The sequence below is a fragment of the Aulostomus chinensis genome, chromosome 9, assembly GCF_037954235.1.
Source record: "Aulostomus chinensis isolate RoL2024-O1b breed Wild chromosome 9, RoL_Achi_v1.0, whole genome shotgun sequence".
NCBI lineage: Eukaryota > Metazoa > Chordata > Actinopteri > Syngnathiformes > Aulostomidae > Aulostomus > Aulostomus chinensis.
In genome coordinates, this window is record NC_141328.1 from 14,419,586 (window position 1) to 14,438,635 (window position 19,050).

Consider the following 19,050-nt stretch of genomic DNA (forward strand, 5'->3'; position numbering starts at 1 on the left):
TCTCAAAGGTACACACCTCCACTCCGTTACTGGCTGCAGGGTGAAGCTCCCATGCAGGGTAAATGGAGAATTAGGAGGTGATCATGCTGAAAGAGTATGGCACAACTATCATGTTCATAACAAAATAACTAGCAAAGTAAAAAAATCAAATACAAGCAAATCCAAAGAACTGTGCAGAAACAGATATAGCCACGTACGTCTAATGGGCCGCGAGTCCCAATCGAGAGGGATTTTGTTTGTCTTATCTTAATTTTTTTTGGAAACAATACTACTTGCACCTTTAATCTTATGTACAACATATGTACATGTGAGTTCCCTGCTACATCTGGAGCAGTACAGATCAGTCGTTCTTTGTTGGACAGAGAGAATGAGACACTGACGTGCTGCTTCTTCTCTGCTCATCTGTGCAGCAGCAGTCGTGGCTGGATGATGGCTGCTGTGCTGCAGCTCTCTGTTGTCCGCAGTATCCTCTTCTTTGTTACGCTGGTCCTTTGGACTGATGAACAATATGACTATGGAGACGTGAGTCACACTTATTATGTAGTGGTGCTGTTATCTGTGATGGTGTAACATGAAAAGCATGAAGATGGCAACTGTTGTCTGACAAGCAATTTTCTTTCAATGTTTTCTGGGTTTCCAGGTGGATTCAGTCAACCCCAACTTGTATGTAAATGGTATCATCTGTGTTTCGACCTTTGTGTCCTTCTATGGCCACCTTCTCTTTTACAAAGCCACTAAGAACACTTTACATCACTATGGACTGGGAGCCAAGTTCATCTGCATTATCCTTGTGTTGGTGCTGTGTGGACTGCAGAGTGGCATCTTGGAGACCATGGGAGCTCTGGAGGTTATCCCCTGTACACCACCTTTCTCTGTCCTGACAAGGTCCCAGTGTAAGTCTCTCGACGTATCCCTCTGTTTTTTTTGCAGAACCAGTATAATATAACAAATACCAACATGCTTCAAGGATACATACCCCTCCATGACTGGGGTCTTGATCTTGCCTTCATAAACTGAACAACCGACGATTGCCCTTGCAGTTTATTTAATAGGATATTAGCACAGGAGGGACTTAGATTCTCCACTCATGTATTTGGGATTATTTTGGTTATAAAACTAATGCAACTGTTCACCTGAAGGACCTAAATGAGGCTCAGCAACATGTACAGTAGTGGCTATCATGAACTACTGGCGTACTGCTCCAAGTATAAGATGACCCTGATTATTGGACAACCCCTTTTTTAAGATATATTTCCTAGCAAACACAACAATAGTCACAAAATTACATTATCCGGAAGCATTTATGAATAACTTATCCACAGATAGATCGATCGACAGATCGATCGATAGATAGATCGATTTTTTTTGGGGGGGGGGGGGGGTAATCAGGCTTCATCATTTTGTACTGGTCCCAACATCAAAGACAGAAAATCCACCTGAAAGCTCTAACTATTTACATTACAACAAGTCAGATAACAGTCATTAGAAGTCATACTTCCATTCCATTACTAAAGTCAAATGGGAAGAATGTCAGGGGTTTTATTCTTGTTCATTAATTCCAGTGACTAAAGAGAAGTAGTTTGTAAGATGTTCATAACTTTTTGGGGAAGGCTAAGTAGCAAAACAAGTAGATTCTCACATTATATATGAAATTGTTGCTTGTCACGGTACTCACAAGCACTAGACATCACCGGCAAGATAGTTTGGAGGTGGATCCACCAAAAGTTGACTGGTTACTAAAAATGGCAGCAGCATTATCAGACTTATGAATGAATGTGGTGGTGGACTGTGTCAATAATACCATCAAACATGTGTCTTGTATCCAACTTTAGTGATATACCACTACTGTGTTATTGTGGAGATGTTCTGCATTGGCCTGTACGCACGCTATACTTTCCGTAAGGTGGAGCCAAGTATGTTGGAGGATGTGATGGAGCCAGTCAGGATCTGGCGGATGGAGAAGGCTGTTCAAACAGATGATGTTCTGATGCCCCACCACAAGCCGAGCCTGCTGTCAGCCGAGGTGTGCCCCAACCGCGGCCACGTCACTGCTTCTAATACTGTTTACAACAGTGACGAGGACAGCTTGTGCAGGATTGAGCACACACCACTGGATGAATTCTCCTTTCCTCAAGGCAGAGATCGGAGACCAGTGGAGCCCTTGGATGAACCTGGGCTCGATCTGACTCATATTACTGTTAGGGCTGATGTGAACTACCACAAGTCTAAGGATGTCACTGTGGTTTGACCAAAACATAAGAAAATGAATATTAGTAAGGCTAATCTACATGACCAAAGATTGTGGTCTTGGCTCACATCAGGGCAGTTCCTGAAACACTTGGTTGGAAATTGTCACATGCAAAGGAGTTCTAGCCAGCGGCCTCATGACATGTAAAGTTAAAAAAAAGGTTTTTTTTAGCTTGATAAAATCCACAGTCTGCTTTTGGGCGAGAGGCGGGGTTCATCCCAGACAGGTCACCAGTCCATCTCAGGGCCAACACATAGAGACAGACAAGCATTCACACTCACAGTCACACCTACGGTCAATTTAGAGTATCAATCAGCCTCGTCCTCTCTTGATGTCTTTGGACTGTGGGAGGAAGCTGGAGTACCAGAGAGAACCCACACAGGAACAGGGAGAACATGCAGACTCCACACAGAAAGATTCTGTGCTGGAGCCGGGACTCGAACCCGGAACCTTCTTGCTTTGAGGCGACAGTGCTGACCACTGCACCACCGTGCCACCTATAATCCCACCAAAGATTTTCAAATGATTTAAATCTGGTCAATGAGAAGGCGACTCCATGACATTCCAGGATCTTTTTCTCATCCAAGCTTTTGTTGACTTGGAGGTGGATCACTTTCCACAGATCACCAAGGTTTAATTTGTCAACAGAAGGCATCACCTTCCAGTATATATATATATATGTGTATGTATATACACACATATATACATACACATATATATGGGTACGTATGTAATATATATTGCTTTATTGTGATTTTTCTGTAAAAAGAATAAAAGTTCTGAAACTGTAATGACAATTATTTGGAAAACTACAGAACTTTTAGCCAAGCCAAGAAGATCCATACTTGCGGAACATTTTTGAAGCCATTATTTTTGTGATAAGATTTTGAGGTTCTTCATGTTGCAATAGGGAGATAATTCTGTAGTGAATAGTAAATGAGCATTGTTATTATGAGATTACTGCATAAATTAAAAAAAAGTTTGACTGCTGCACTGTGCAGAGTTGCGTGACTTTTTTTTAGAAACATTTGGAAATGCATGTACACACACAAAAGAATAATTTTCTTTACCTTTTATGAAACACTAAAGTTACACTTTGTTGTGCAGTAAATCATGCAACTGTACCAGAAGTCTTCAAAATAATCAGTATTTAAGAATTGTCACTGTAATGAGGCTGGTAAATTTTTGGGGGGGTTATAGAAACTTATTTACCACCCGCCCAAGAGCCAGACACCCTTCTCTCCTCTGTGCATGAGGAGCTGATACCATCCATCCATTTTCTACTGCTTTTCTCAGGTAGGCTCGTGGGGGTGGGGGGGCTGGAGCCTGTCCCAGCAGCTTTTGGGCGAGAGGCGGGGTTCACCCTGGACAGGTCTCCAGTCCATCACAGGGCCAACACATAGAGACAGACAAGCATTCACACTCACAGTCATACCTACAGTCAATTTAGAGTATCAATCAGCCTCGTCCCCTCTTGATGTCTTTGGACTGTGGGAGGAAGCTGGAGTACCAGAGAGAACCCACACAGGAACAGGGAGAACATGCAGACTCACACAGAAAGATCCAACAAGATCCTGCAAAAGCTGGAACCCAGAACATTGTTGCTGTGAGACTACAGTGCACCTCCCTGCTCTCCGTGTTTGTGAGGAATGCTTTGGAGTCAGCGCATGAACTCAAGACTATTGCTAGAGAGCAGGTGGGCCTGCTGCTTTGTGAGCTCATAAATGTTGCCATGCCGCACTTCTACAATGAGTGACAGTTTGTGTACAAGAGCGATATTTGTGTTGTTTTTATTGACTCCCAACACGCTGATATGAAACAAATCCAACATGGCCATTGATGTCCCTCCTATCTGGCTGCACCTGGCAGAAGTCATCATCCCCATGCTCCAGAATGAAGATGTCCCTATGTGACAGCTCTTCAGATGAGTGCTGAACATAAGAATGATAATGATGACAATAATACTAATATAACTGAGTGAAACACTGATTCATGATTTCATTAAGTCTTAATGTGCCTAGTATAAAACATCAATGCAAACAAGAAAAGATTCCTCCGGAAAAGAAGTTCAGTATGACTAATGTAACTTGAAGTTGGAGACAAGTGACAAGCTGAACTGTGAATTTATTTTCAGGGAGATCTCAAAGCCTCTGGTGCCTCAGGGGATCCTCTGTAAGCAAATGCTATGTTGTCTGCAGACTGATGCACACATTTCCACATTCATTTCAATCAAAACCAGTTCTTTATTCACTCCTGTGAAAGATATTTCCTCCTAGTTTGATAAGCAGTTTTTAGCAGATGCGATGTCTCTGTTTCTGCACCCCTAGCATCCCGAGGAGGTCAACATCCTGTGGACAGGAGCAGGGTTGAGTTGGACTGACTTCTTGTCCAAGGAGGACTATGTGGAGGTAGGTGAGCAAGCTGTGTGGTTTAACGTTAGAATTCCTTCTGTTTTTGATGTTGTTAGTTAACACATGGAAGAAACTGGATGATCTTAAAGACAGATGTCAGCTTACAGTATTTTAAAGCATCTTTGTATCACACTTCAGAACCCGGAGTTCATGGCAGTAAAGGGGACCAAAGAGAGTCCTAGTTGAGGGTCCCAAGTGTTGAGGAGCTGAGCCAGCAGCTGGAATGCTCCTCTGTGACAGCACCAACAACCAGCAGGTCACAGAATGGGTGGAGGTTTGTGTCACTTTAGTTTTCATGATCAAGCCGAGCTCCAAACTAACTTTTTACCTCAAGTCCCACGATTAAGATTCTTAATGGAGATTTTCCTTCACTGTTCTTCAGGTTGACTTGGATGAAGAGCTGCAAACAGTTGCCCCCTTTTTCACTTGGCTCCGCAAGGAGGATGGCCAGAAGTCAGAGCCGCAGACCCCTTTCAGCAAGAGGCATTCCAGAACCTATCTGTAGTGTCTGTATAGAAAAGGGTACCATTTTGTGCATGTATTAAAAAAAAAAAAAAAACCTCAAATACCATAATGGATATCTGAGATTGTTGGTGCAGAAAAACAATTTGAATTACCACCAAAACCCTTCAAATGCTGCCAACTCATCTACCTCGTTCAAAATTCCAGATGTCATAAATATACAAATGTTTGTCATTATACATGTTTAACTGCTAGAAATACAATGTCTTTTACTTCTCTCTAAAGTCCATTCTCCCGGTTTCTGACCCGGAACCCTCAAAGTTCCACATTATACTCGCGTATGTTGAGTACTGGACCAGGATCAGCTTCCAAAATATTCTGATGTGACATCATCAGAAATTCAGTGAGCTTAACGAAAATGGAAACTTTCACCACCAACTGTATGAATGGCCTTCAAACATTCAACTGTAGGAATAAGAAAAACACCCAGAATAAACTTCATGGGTTGTTTTCGCATTTGAGAGCATCAAGCCACACAAATTTTGGGGTACGTGTCAGCACCTCCACTAATAAAATCATAGTAAATAATAAATAACCTTTCATAAATTATTAATGCTTCCATTGTTGTATTTCTCCTTCAGGAACTTTTCAATTATTCACCACTCCACAGCCAGAGGTTAGCGGTTAGCGGTTAGCTTGCCAAATTGAGACATCTAAAATTGAATATGTTGTTTGGAGATGACCTAATGGGATTAAGTCAAGTCAACTTTATTTGTATGGCGCCAAATCCCAACAAAAATCATCCCATGATACTTTACAAGTAGAGCAGGTCTACCCGTCCTTGTAACAGGCAGGAATATCGAGCAGATCCAGGCTCAATGGGAAAGCCATCTCCTTTAACTGGTTGGGGGGGGGGAAAGAGAGCAGGAGAGTGGGGCAAAGACAAAGACAGATGATAGAAAAAGACAGATATAGAGAAGGAAAGAGAGGGGCAGAGATAGAGGAAAAAGAAATGTGGGCGATCATGAAAGATGGCGATGTGAGCGGGGCCGAGGGAAAAAACAAGACCGATTTCCTGCTCTTTTTTTTTTTTAACTAAATGGTTTAAAAAGAAGTTGAGAAAGGCTGTACTTGCATTTGTTTTTAAATACTGTTATTTCATGATAATAGAATATTATCTTGCTATCATGAGACAAACTCATGTAAAATAAAGATTTTTTTTATTCATACATCACATGATATACAAACTTGTACATCTGCCTCTTTCTGGTCCCCATCTACCTGGCAATCAATCTCCCCCTCTGTTTCTGTCCCTCTCCTTATGTGTCCATCACTTCTTACTTATCTGCATGTGCGCGTGCACACACACACACACACACACACACACACACACACACAAAATAACTATAAAATTGGCTAGCAAAAACATAAATAAAGACATTTTATTTATTCATCATTTAACACTGATAGAGGTGAGGCTGGAGGCCTACTGAAAAGCTCTGGTCTTGAAATTACCTCACCCGCACGTCCCGACTAAAAGGTAAGATTATAGATCATCCTAAACTCTGCTGATCCAGCTCCAAGGTCGGGGTACGACAGAATCATGTTGCTTGGAACCACATCCTACTTTCTTTGGCTGCTTGAGAGAAAACTAGAAATCTTGCTTTGTGTCTTCACAGGAGCTGACGTGGAGACTATAAAGACACACACACACACACATACACACACACACACACACACACACACGAGGCCCATCAGTGGACAAAACCCTCAATGCAACATAAATGAATGTCCACATCAAGTTTGTAGTGTGTGTTTAAAGTTTCAGAGCTGAGAATGGAGCAGCACGTTAGCCCTCTGACCATAAGACTTTACAGCACCAGAGGGGACAGTGTAAAAGGTGACCTGGATCATCCCATGATTCATTGATCAATTGGGGACAGGCTACAAGATGGCAGGGTGCACTTCTCAAGAAATAGTCCATTTATTAGTTACACCCATTTAACAATAACATGTCCACTGAGGCATATGGAGTATGTGCTCCTCCAAATATCATCCTGTGTTGACAGCATCATTACTCATCAGCGGTTCAGTTCCAAGCTGTTCAACTAGAATCAGGGCTTTCTATAAAACCTCTGAAAAATTGGAAAAAAAGATTTGTAGAGTCTTCCCTTTGGTGCCCTGCAGACTTTCATTTACAAAAATTGTGAATGGTGGAGGTCAGTGATTGTGAAATAAATCCAATAGTTCCGTAAATCATCCTTGAGATTAAAATGAAGTGCATAATAATGAATAAGACTACCAAATAATGGTGGACTTCAACACAGGCAAGTGATTGTGTGTGATTCTGAATGGTCATGATGCAGATATGAGATAGAGATATGAGACACACGGGCAGAAAAAAAAACATTTCTGACATAAAAGCTTCATATTTTACAGAAATTTTTGATAATAAGCTCAGGATAGTTTGTAGTCTCTCACCTTGTCCTGGCAGGTCTTCGCTGCCACCAGGAGCAGCTGCAGCACACTGACCTCCTGTCAAACCATCCAGCATGTCTTTGTACTGCTTCTTATGGTGAGGGCGGATGAATACGCTGAAGCCTTCAGAGAGGAGAGACAGACAGGTGAGAGATCAGGAGGAGGCTGGCGAGCATCAACAGGAACTCCTTCCGGAGGGATTATCTGGAACCTACGGACGAGCAGGCTGAGGTCCTCCTCTCTCTCTGTCAGCAGGCTCACTACTGTGGTCACCAGGGTCTCATAGTTGTCCGTGTGCTTGTACCTGCGGATGGCTTCAAAGAGCTGAGCCGATCGCTCTGCTCCTAGGGCTTTCTTCACCTCTGCCAGAAAGGAAGCGTGGACTTCCTTCTTTACAACAGAGCCTGATCAACACAAGAGCACATTCTCAACACCTGACGTGTCCGTTGGCAGAGTGTGTTGGCATGTGTGTGTGGACCTGGGTAAACCGACTGTAAAAAAAACAACAACTGGTAAACCTTTTCCCCTTTGCAAGCAGACAAGTTGTTTTCTGAGGCTTTCTTTTAATGTGTTTGTAATTTTTCCTTGAGTGTTAATGTTGGATATCGTGAGCCCACCACATATACGACGATATGAAATGCATCATTATTTTTTTTGATTAGCCAATTACTTGATCAACTTTCCACACTGTTGGTGCTCCACATATAACCGAAAAATCCCAAAGCGAGCATCTGAACATGGCAAATGTGGTTGTATTGGCACAAGAAATTCATATTTCAATTAAGGATGCTAGTTCTGGTCAAAAATAAAAATGTTATTCCAAACACCTACGCAGGGAAATGTTTGGATTACACACATCGGTCCACTTGACATTATCAGAGTTAAAAGTGCTAATGTACAATAACATTGAGAGGCCAGCGCTGATGTCACTTTGCCAAGTCTCAGTTAGCTTTAAATGCCCTTATTGCACAGTTGTAAAGGCGACACCATCCCCACGCGCAGAGGTGGTGCTGCCTTTGTAAACCTGATTATGACCGTCTCATTTGTTTTTCAGCATTTTTTTCTGGTCATAGAACAAATATGACATGTAACCTATGTTGAACAATTAGAATCATTTTTCAGAATGGATTAATAGATACACATTTCTGCTTGATATTTTATGTCTGAATCTGCAAGCGGGCCTTCATAGTAACATTATGTGCATAACATGTTAAAACTCCTAAAGAAGAGACTCGATGGTCTTTGTAATTAGGTGGTGGAAACAAGTGGATACATGTTGTTATCAGTTACAGGACAAATAAGTTGTAATATTGTGGTGTACAAGATATCAGTTAAAAAAAAAAATCCAACATTGTGTATTCCTAAGATTCTATTCAGTGAATCCAGCAACTAGAGTTATTCCTCAGCAATTATCCTTTGCTGTGGCAGACCATTATCTAGCCACTTTTATGTGATGTGTATATATGATGTGTAGCTGGAGTAGCGGGAGAGATTTCCAACCTATCTGCCAAAACTGGGAACTGAAGCAGTTCCTGTTGTTGAGTCTGTGCGTTGTGCTTCACACAGTAAGTCTCAGCAGTCTTTCCCTAAACGGGGTTTGTCTCCATGCAGGGACATCAGAGGAGCATCGTAGCAGCCTTTCAGGTTTCTGCTGCATTTACTGGTGCTAGTATGGAGTTTGGGTCCTTACCAGGTTTAGTGTCTCTTAGACCTGGACGGTTAAGGTGCTGTCCTCCTTGATTGAGCTGCTGTGTATTCAACTGACTGCAGGTAGAGGACACACCAGAGCTGGACGACACACCCGCACTGGTGTGTCCGCCTGTTGCTACCAGAAAAACGAGAACACTATTAATATCAGAATATCAACAGGTGGTTCCTTTGTTTGTCAAGTCTCTACACACCGTCTACGCTGTTGTTCAATGAGTAATCATCATCGTCATTATATGAAAACTAAACCAAGAGATGATAGTTTTCATAACTTTTCTCCAAGTGGTATGATCATGTGATTATTGAGTCGATGCTGGGCTGTGCTAAAGTTGCCATTCATGATGTGGTATCACTTCATTCACAGAAAATACAAGCTTCCCTTCAGCTGCAGGTAATTATCCTGTACTCAGCCATATTTTTCATAATATGCAACAACATTGTCCACAAGTACTGAATTATGTATATTTTTGATCTAGAATTCCAACAGTGTCAGAGAACTTGGAAGACGTATGCTCTGATATCTAAACTGGGTTTTATAAATTAGCCCCAATGAGTAGGCGCCACGTTATAGCGCATCCGGAAGAACCAAATCAATACCAGAGAGCTTTTGTTCCTACCACTGTTCAGCAGCAGTGTTTTTCTCTCATCCTTAGACAGCGAGTGATCAGGTTTGTATCCACAGCCGCAGCCAGTCAGCTCCAGGCACTTCTCATCAAATCTCTTTTTGTGATGAGGCCGTACAAACTGGTAAAAGCCTGAAACACAGAGGAAATATTAGGTTTACAGGTCAGCTGGTGACACGCTTCATCTGGTTACTGCAGCAAAAACGTGATTACTGGCTGAAGAGTACAGCATTCATTCAACTCTACTCCAATGCTGGTTTGGTTAGCTTGTAATAGCTGTTGGCAGAGAACAGCGTCATAGTAAGGAACTTGCTGTTATGGGCGCTTTCTTACACCGATTCCTGTTATTACATCGACTACTTCTGTCTTCAGAAATGTGCTTCGGCGTACTCTTTTGCCGCCATGTTAGATAAAGTCTAAACACCGCCAGTCTACACAGAATGTCACCAATTACGCAATTGCCAGTCACAAAAATCAGTGATTCGATACATCCACACACAAAGCTGTACATTAGTTTTCACAGACTCATTTTGACAGAAACTCAAACAGTCCCACTGACCAATGGAATGACCTACAATCACTTGGGCGTATAAATCAGACAGTAAGTGTGCTGCCAAATGTCTTTTGACTCACCACGGAGCAGACTGTGAGTATTAGCATCTTCATTCAGGACAGCCGTCTCTGACAGTAGCACGTCCAGGTCATCAGTCCTCTTGTAGGTCTGCAGAGCCTGGACAATTCGGTCAAAGTTGGCCTGGCTCAGGGACTTTTTCATCTCTGCCAGGAACATCTTCGCCCTGCTTGCTTTGCCTTCCTCAGACACATCCTCCAACACACTCCTCTTCAACAGAGTTCAGGAAAAATACACGTCACATCATAGGCTCTGTTCAGGGAATAAACCATGCCATTTTCCAGTGTTTGACAAATCTAAAACTGAGAAATGCAGTTGTACACGTTTGTATTGTATTACATTTCTTTTCAAAGTAATAAAAGGTCACGAGATATTTTCATGGGTTTTGATAATTAATTCTAAATATAGAAACTGACAATGTTTTTTTTTCCCCCTATGTAAGAGTGGGGGGGGGGGGGGGGGCTTGGATGTCCATCAGTTATTCAAATTGGCATCATCATCAAGTATGTAGCATACTTGTGGATTTGCATTTGCACCATCATGATAAGGCACTCAGAAGTTACAAACCTAATTCACTCACTCACTTTAAACCATACACCATCCGACAATGACACGTACCTTTTCTTGGACCAATTTTATTTTGCGTTTTCCTCCCCGCAACTCATCATCCATCCTCTTGTCATACTGAAGAGACAGTGTGGAAAAATGGCTTCCCTACAAAAGAAAACGTCAAATCTGAATCCTCTTGGAAACAACATGACAAATAATTGGACTTTACTCATGGTCTCAGGCAGAACATTTTCCCCATTTCAACACAAATTCTTGAAAAAAACATATTGTGGACATAGCAGGCCATCTTCACTGGCTCTAAGACAGAAAATGGTTTACTTAGGTCCTGAGGCTTGCCAGCTGTGTTCCATTTAAACTAAAATAGGAGAAAATCTTTGTAGTAAAAGAGAGATGACTTTAGTGGAGCCCATGTCATTCTGTGGAAACATAATTAGAGCAGATGGTTGCCAACTCCAAGCCTGGTTTCTGTTATAATCACCAACTACCATGTCAGGATGACATGGTGCATATAGAAACATCATATTACAAAGAGCCTGGGACAGCAGCTGTTCTGATATGACTATAAATATGAAAAGATATGATATGTAGAGGGTGGCACGTGGTGCAGTGGTGAGCTCTATCACCTCACAGCAAGAAGTTTGAGCCCCAGCTCGAGGATGGGATCTTTCTGTGTGGAGTCTCCATGTTCTCTCTGGACTGTGGGAGGAAGCTGGAGTACCAGAGAGAACCCACACAGGAACAAAGACATCAAGAGGGGACGAGGCTGATTGATACTCTAAACTGACTGTAGGTGTGACTGTGAGTGTGAATGGTTGTCTGTCTCTATGTGTTGGCCCTGTGATGGACTGGTGACCTGTCCAGGGTGAACCCTGCCTCTTGCCCGAAGGCTGCTGGGATAGGCTCCAGCCCCCCCGTGACCCTGAACAGGATAAGCAGTAGGAAATGGATGGATGGATAATATGTAGAGCTATGTAGAAAAACTATCAGAAGTCCCTCTTACCTTAACCTCCCCTAAAGCATCATCATCTGCCCCCTGTCTTTGGTTGTCACCGCGCTCCAGGGCATCCAGCAGGTTAGCTGGTTTCATCTGACTCTCTTGCATCTCAGACTCATATTCGATACAAATTCTGGCCATCCCTTTAGTTCCAGGGTGTCCATCTATGAGCAAGAAGCAAGAATGACAGACAATTCCTTGAAAGTTTTAGCACTGTTGAGAGGTCTGCAAATCCTGCCGCTCTCTGCACTCACTCAGCCTCCTCCTCTTCAGACTGGGAATGTGAGTGTCCAGCACCTTGGCTTTCTGGGTAGATGAGGAGCTCTGGGTCCCTGAACAGGAGGTAAAGCCAGAAGGCGGAGGTCCTGATGAAGACTCTTCACCACAACTCTCTGGTCTGGGCTTCTTCTCTGGCACAGGCCTCTGACTCATACAAACACAACATATCAAGAGTGACCGCAAATATTCCCCCGACGCAGCACCTCGCAATCCCACTCAAAGCTTCTTGTCTGCCATCCTGGCCAACTGTCAAAGAGCTACAGAAAAGATGGATGAATGTGAGAATCTCCATAGTAGGACTACTTGACTAGTATTACTCAGACTTCATTGGCTAAGAGCCACATAAACTTCTCGCCAAAGGTAGTTATTATTCAATTAGTCATTAAATGAAAGAAATTGATTCTTTTTCACAAAAACTGATGTTCTCCTCCTGGAATGACTTGAATCATAACACGATAAAAACTGACCTCAGTAATAGTTAAGAAAGAGCTGTAATCCAACTGAGTTCATAACCAAACCAAAAGCCTGTTACCTACCAGTTTCTGTGCAACTCTGAAGAACTGAGAGACATCGCGGACAATGTTCCCGAAGTTGTCATAGAGACGCACATAAGGCCTGACCCACGATGGGAGGTGAGCTCGGGCCTCAGAGTTCTTAAACCTGAGGAAAAATGTCAGGTTATGGCTGTGAAAATGAAAACAGCAGTGATACTGGTGGGCGCATTCATGCAGCAGCACTTGGCTACTCATGACTCATTAGATGGGGAAGTTGTGATGGTGACTGTTTCTTCTACGTTAATAAAAACAGACGGCACCTGATCGATGTTACAGGCAGCATAACGGATTCCACGGCTTCTCCAGACCCTTTCACGTCTGCCGCACATGCTCAGGGTGAACATGCTTTCATCTGTGATAAGCACAGGATGCCAGTGGTGGCCCTGCCAATTCTGGTGTTCTATGGCAAACGCCAATCAAGTTCCACAGCGCCGAGCAGTGAGCACAGGACCATTAGAGGACATCAGGCTCTCAGGCCACCCTCATGAAGTCTGTTTCTGATTGTTTTGCAAGAGACATTCACAGCAGTGGCGTGCTGAAGGTTATTTTGTAGGGCCCTGGCAGTGCTCACCCTGTTCCTTGCACAAAGGAGCAGATACTGGTCCTGCTGATGGGTTAAGGACCCCCACGGCCTGTTCAGCTGTCCTACAGCAACTGCTTGTCACCTGCAATCTCCGCAATGCTCTTGAGACAGTGCTGGGAGACACAGCAAACCTTCTGGCAATGGCACTGCCATTCTGGAGGAGTTGGAATGCCTGTGCAACCTCTTTAGGATTCTCATGCTACCGCTAGTGACACTGACCCTCACCAAATACACAACTAGAGAAAAACAGTCAAAAAATGAAGAGGGAAAAAAATGTCAGTGGTCTCCACCTGTAAAACCATTCCTGTTTTGGGGGTTGTCTCATTGCTGCCCCTCTAGTGCACCTGTTGGTCATTTCACACCAAAAGCAGCTGAAACTGCTACCTCTCTGCTACTGACCAGATCAATATATCAATATCTCAGAAGTTCAACTGACTTGATGCTATACTCTGATCAAAAAGTGTTCCTTCGATTTTTTTTGGAGCAGTGTACATTCCCGTTGAACTCAGAAGTCCGAATCTCTTAGTTACTGGTGTGGGCTTTCTGACTCCGAAAACTGGAGATACCCAACAAACCCAGAGATTGCAATTCAACATGGCTACTTCGCACATTAGTCATGTGAACACACATACATGGGCTGAAATGGCCTAAGAGTCCTCATTATTGTGAGCAGTCAAACATGTGACTACACACACTAACTGTTGGCTGTTGATGCAGAACCAAATGTAGAAAACTTTCAATCCTAACAGATATTTTTCAGGATCAGAATAACTTTAATAAAAAAGTACAGATCAAACTTGTGGACATGTTGCCTTCCTAATAAAGTAAGTGTAGATAATATGAGGGGTCTTGATGACTGACCTCTGATCACACAGGAAGATGGCTCCATAGTCATCCTTGTGGCGAATGACTCTGCCGATGGCTTGGTTCACAGCACGGAAAGCTTGTTCTCTGTACCACTGCTGCCCTGTAAGGTACTGCATGTGTGCATGCGCGCACACACACACACACACACACACACACACACACACACACACACACACACACAAAAGAGTAGTGATGAACAGGGATAGAGCCTGAAATCAGTTGCTGTTATCAGGACTGAAACTTACCTTCACACCAGGAATTTTCTTGCGGTTCATCTCATCCAAGAATTGCATCTTCAAAATGACCCGAGGGTCCATTCTGGGGGGGAAGGGAAGCCCAGTGATGATGACACCGCGGCCAAATTTGTCTGCAAAATCCAGACCTTCGCTAGCCTGCCACAAGAAGACATGTGAGTGGTCTCATCCTACATGTGATGTGAGAACGTTCTCATTCAAACACGTGACACTTGCAACATATGGAAGACTAATTAACACCTCAGACATCTGTTGCATCATTTCAAACTCATTAGCAGATTTGTCTATTCTCTGTTGTCTATTCAGCCAATAGCAGTTTGCACATCTAGCCCACAATCTACCAAAGCCACTGAGAGTCCACACTGAATGGTGGTGCCCCTTTCATTGAGTGAATTGGAACAGATTGTGTTGATGACAGGTGATTCGTTCAGCCAGTGAAGTCCTGAAAGATCATATGCCATTTAAACGCAGCAGAATTGGTATATGTGGCAATAGAACAGGTACATTACTGTCAAAATTAAGGGTGGGTACCGCAAGGACCGCACAACACAATATGTATCAAAAGTCGTGGGGTCACCATATGATAGCATCACGATATATTGCGATATTCTACAGGAATGTGGTGTCTTGGTAGGTGAGTTTACATGTTTATGTACGCCCCTTGTCACAATGTCCATTATCTCCTTTCATTTGCGTTCTATTTGACTGCTCCAGGCGCCATGGACACCTAGTAAACTCACCTTGCCCCGACACACAGCAACAAAGGTTCCTCCTTTGCACGCAGAGTCACTGACTTTGTTGTAGTAACCGTCCATCACCTGAGAGCAGAACAACAAGATCAGTGGCTATAATTATTTCGCTACTTCCATAAGCAAGTCAGGAAATACTGTTTATCAAATGGTTCCGCAGCCTTGGTGACCACTAAACTTTCTGTGGTCCATAGTGAAGATTAAACATAATGGCTATAAGAAAAAGGATATACAAAAGAGATAAAACTAAAAAAAACTACTCGAGGAAGGATCAAAAAGTTACACTGTGGTAAGTGTGATGAAATGGTAGCAGCATTCGGTGCATCTTTAGCAGCTTTTAATGACAATTTGTTTTGCGTGTCAGATATGTGAGGAAGCACAGCAGTCCAAGACCTTACTGAGTGATAGATAAACGTATTAGATTAGGGTTGTTTTGGGGTGGCAGTATGAGGTGACCTGAGCTGGCACCTGGTGTGAGGATATCTTCTACTTGTGTTTAATACTTTGTTGAGGAACAGGTCAGGTTTTAGAATAAGTATCAAATTTCTCAAAAGACAAGGAGGTTATGATGGAGTGATGGAGTTAAACAGAACAGACGAGTATGTTTGCATGCATTGAACTGCGAAGTGCCAACCGAGGAGCTTGATTTTCATCAAGTTGTAGTTTATGGCTTATGTCTAGCTGCTGGGGACTATATAACTGTATAGTATTTTAAGTGAAAAAAGGACTGCATTGCATGACTTTCAATAAGGGGATTCAAATAAGTGAAGCACTTTCTAATCATTGCTATTCCTGGGAAGAGAGAGGAGCTTTTGGAACAACGCACTCACCTCAGAAAAGGTTCCCTTTCCTTTAGGTTCCACAAACATAGGCTTTACATTCTCTATACGCTCTGCATGTCCACTAGACTAAGGAGAAAAAACACACACACAAATATACACATCATTAATTTCTCAAATTTGTTTGCTATAAACTGGCCATATTAACATTCTTCACCCATTTTATGAAGAAGAGTACCTTGGACAGTCATCAATATTTGAAAGATGGTTAAAGATAGTTGCAGTCTGAATTTCCACTTACTTTCCAGAATTCCAGAGTTTTTTCCATTAAGGGGAAGGAGGGAAAAAACACTAGGAGGCCATGAGGAACCACACGGCTCAGGTTCACTGAGAAGGTAGCACACCAAGAGCAACTGTCATGAATACTGCAAGCTCACATGAAAGCAGTCCTAGTGGCCATCTTAGTTGGTAGAACATGTCTTTTCCGGCTTTGCAGAGCAGGTTAAACATCTTTACAACACAGAGATTTTCCTCTTACCAACAGTATTTCCCAATGATGCCATGTTTTCAGGAACAAACCTGTTGTACACAGAGACAGGTTTGGATTTGCCTTATGCCAGTTGTATGGGGTGGAACCCTATTAAACATTAAAGTAAGGCAAGCAAATATGTCAGATTTTAAGGACCAGTCTATTCATTTTAGTGGTGGAGTGGCACACTGCAACCCCTCATTCCTCCCCCCTTAAGGAGAACATGGATCAGTACTGCAGGGCAGATTGACGTAATGTTAGCCTCAGAGCTAAAAGTTCAAAGCCCCGGTGGACCGGTGAAATAATCTTGTATGTCGTGTGGCCAGGGTGGCGCTCACAGACTCTTTTTATTTCACACCAAACTACACTCACTGACACCTCTCTAACTTTCCTTGCTGGGCTCGCTAATGTCCAGTAGCCTCACAGAGGGCCTCGTTGTCTGGATCAGCTCTCTTCCTTCATCAGTTCGTTTCTCTCTCTGTCATCATAATGTCTACCGTTGTGGTCGCCATGACAGTCAAACAGCTGCGTGATCAGCTGAACGTTGCCCTCTACTAGCTTGTTCAGACAAAACAGAACTCTAACACGTTGCTATTCGTAATATTTAAATTGGCGTGTCCAAGAAATGAGAGGATGTGCAGAAACACCTGCTAAGATGCCAGAAAATAGTGTTTGGTTGGTCCATTCTGATGACAGGTAATTCTATAATAATGAAAACATTGTTATGAATATTGCATTTAATTTGTGCCAATAATCCATCAAAACACAACACACAGGACCTTTAATAAGGTCTGTTCTTATACTCAGGAGCTGGAGGTTGATATTCTAAGACCAAAATTAGTTTTAGCTGAATAAGAAAAAGACAAAGGATATATTGTTAATAATTAATTAATTAATTATATATTTGCTAAACCAAATAGGCTTTAAAATCATATAAAACATGCAGAGGGGTGTGTATTGTGTTGACAGCGAGTACTGACCTTCTGTCAAATGCTGAACTTAACAGCACACTGTCTGGGCCTCTTTCAATGATGCTAACAAAGATCTGGTCTCGCTCAATCACATGGCTGTTCTCCAAACTCACTTCAAAATTTCTACATAAACAGGAAGCACAAAAAACACTGATGAAGGTCAAGCTTCTCCTGCTGTGAAGCAAGGATGAGCAGACTTTGGCACTTGGCATTCAGATCAGTGGTGAAGAAATGTTAGTTTATCTGAAGCGGGGGGGGCAACATACATCCTCATCTCAGCAGTGAAGGAGGCCAAAGGTGAAAGGGTCCCACTGGTCAGGATGATACAGCGAACACCTTGATTCTTCAGATCCTGCATGCTGAAGCCAGGAGAGAAGCACCAGTAACTCAGAATGTTGCCTGAAATATGCAAAGAAATACATAAAAGCTGATTTTAGCGAGTTTATTCAGAGAGACTGCACAAAAATAAATAAATGATTCCATAATGGCTAAGGAAGAGGTTTGCCTCATAGCGTTGAGAAAGTTCAGCAGCAGAGTGGAAACAGTGACGGAGAAATCACCACCATCCATCCATCCATCCATTTTCTATACCACTTATCTTGAGGGTCATTGGGGGGGGGGGGGGGGGGCTGGAGCCTATCCCAGCTGACATTGGGCGAGAGGCAGGGTTCACCCTGGACGTGTCGCCAGACTGTTGGAGGGCCATCAGGAGCAATTAGGGGTTCAGTATCTTGCTCAAGGATACTTGGACACGGTCACCGGGGGAAGTGAGGATCGAATCAATGACCCTTCGGTTGCTAGACGGACATTCTACCTCCAAGCCATGCCTCCATTTTAAATACATTAAAATGAATTTGAGGGGTAACCCAAGATTCTATTCATGATCCACCTCTGTTTTTGATATGTAAATAAAAGCACAAATTCAATATGAAAACAAAAAAAAAAAAGTCTTCAATTTCTAGAGCTGTGACCATAGTTCAAAATAACTGTATATAAATGTGATGACTGAATGCGGCAGTCTGACATGTCACAGGGTGTGGAGCATTCACATCACCTTGTTTCTTTGATGAAGATGAGGCCCATACATCAGTGGTTGTTTTTTTCTTGTTAAAGCTGTTGTCTTGATGGATATGAACCTGTGCCAAACACAAAGGTAATTCAGATGATATCACTGCATACGTAACTTAAGAGTGTAGATACTTAACACACCTTAAAATGAGCCGTGTTGGACTCCATCTGCTGCTTCTGGTCCTTCTCCGATGGTTCTCCACAGAACACGAGCTGCAAGAAAATTTGATTGTTGTTGTCGTCAACTGAAAAAACAGAGTTCCTTTTTATGAGTTATCCATCCACTTCAGTTA

At 42.8% G+C, this 19,050-nt stretch overlaps 1 protein-coding gene across 5 annotated transcripts in view; it reads right to left on the bottom strand.

Moving 5' to 3' along the window:
* Positions 1–4,351: 4,351 nt before the first annotated feature.
* rtel1 (regulator of telomere elongation helicase 1) overlaps positions 4,352–19,050 on the bottom strand; it is a 29,372-nt gene continuing 14,673 nt past the window's right edge. For 2 of the 5 annotated variants that reach the window (XM_086213900.1, XM_086213903.1), the window contains 20 exons: positions 18,899–18,970; positions 18,744–18,825; positions 17,956–18,088; positions 17,699–17,812; positions 16,728–16,768; positions 16,491–16,576; positions 16,241–16,318; positions 15,402–15,479; positions 14,653–14,799; positions 14,402–14,517; positions 12,940–13,063; positions 12,379–12,547; positions 12,131–12,288; positions 11,179–11,274; positions 10,563–10,770; positions 9,924–10,061; positions 9,290–9,424; positions 7,815–8,003; positions 7,603–7,722; positions 6,325–6,815 (listed from right to left, as the gene is read on the bottom strand). In XM_086213900.1, coding sequence (XP_086070026.1) covers positions 6,745–6,815; positions 7,603–7,722; positions 7,815–8,003; positions 9,290–9,424; positions 9,924–10,061; positions 10,563–10,770; positions 11,179–11,274; positions 12,131–12,288; positions 12,379–12,547; positions 12,940–13,063; positions 14,402–14,517; positions 14,653–14,799; positions 15,402–15,479; positions 16,241–16,318; positions 16,491–16,576; positions 16,728–16,768; positions 17,699–17,812; positions 17,956–18,088; positions 18,744–18,825; positions 18,899–18,970 — 2,355 coding nt within the window. In that variant the 3' untranslated portion in view covers positions 6,325–6,744. Of the gene's footprint in view, positions 5,168–6,324; positions 6,816–7,602; positions 7,723–7,814; positions 8,004–9,289; positions 9,425–9,923; positions 10,062–10,562; positions 10,813–11,178; positions 11,275–12,130; positions 12,289–12,378; positions 12,548–12,939; positions 13,064–14,401; positions 14,518–14,652; positions 14,800–15,401; positions 15,480–16,240; positions 16,319–16,490; positions 16,577–16,727; positions 16,769–17,698; positions 17,813–17,955; positions 18,089–18,743; positions 18,826–18,898; positions 18,971–19,050 lie in introns of those variants that run through there. The other 3 variants (XM_086213902.1, XM_086213901.1, XM_086213904.1) reach the window with 3 other exon arrangements.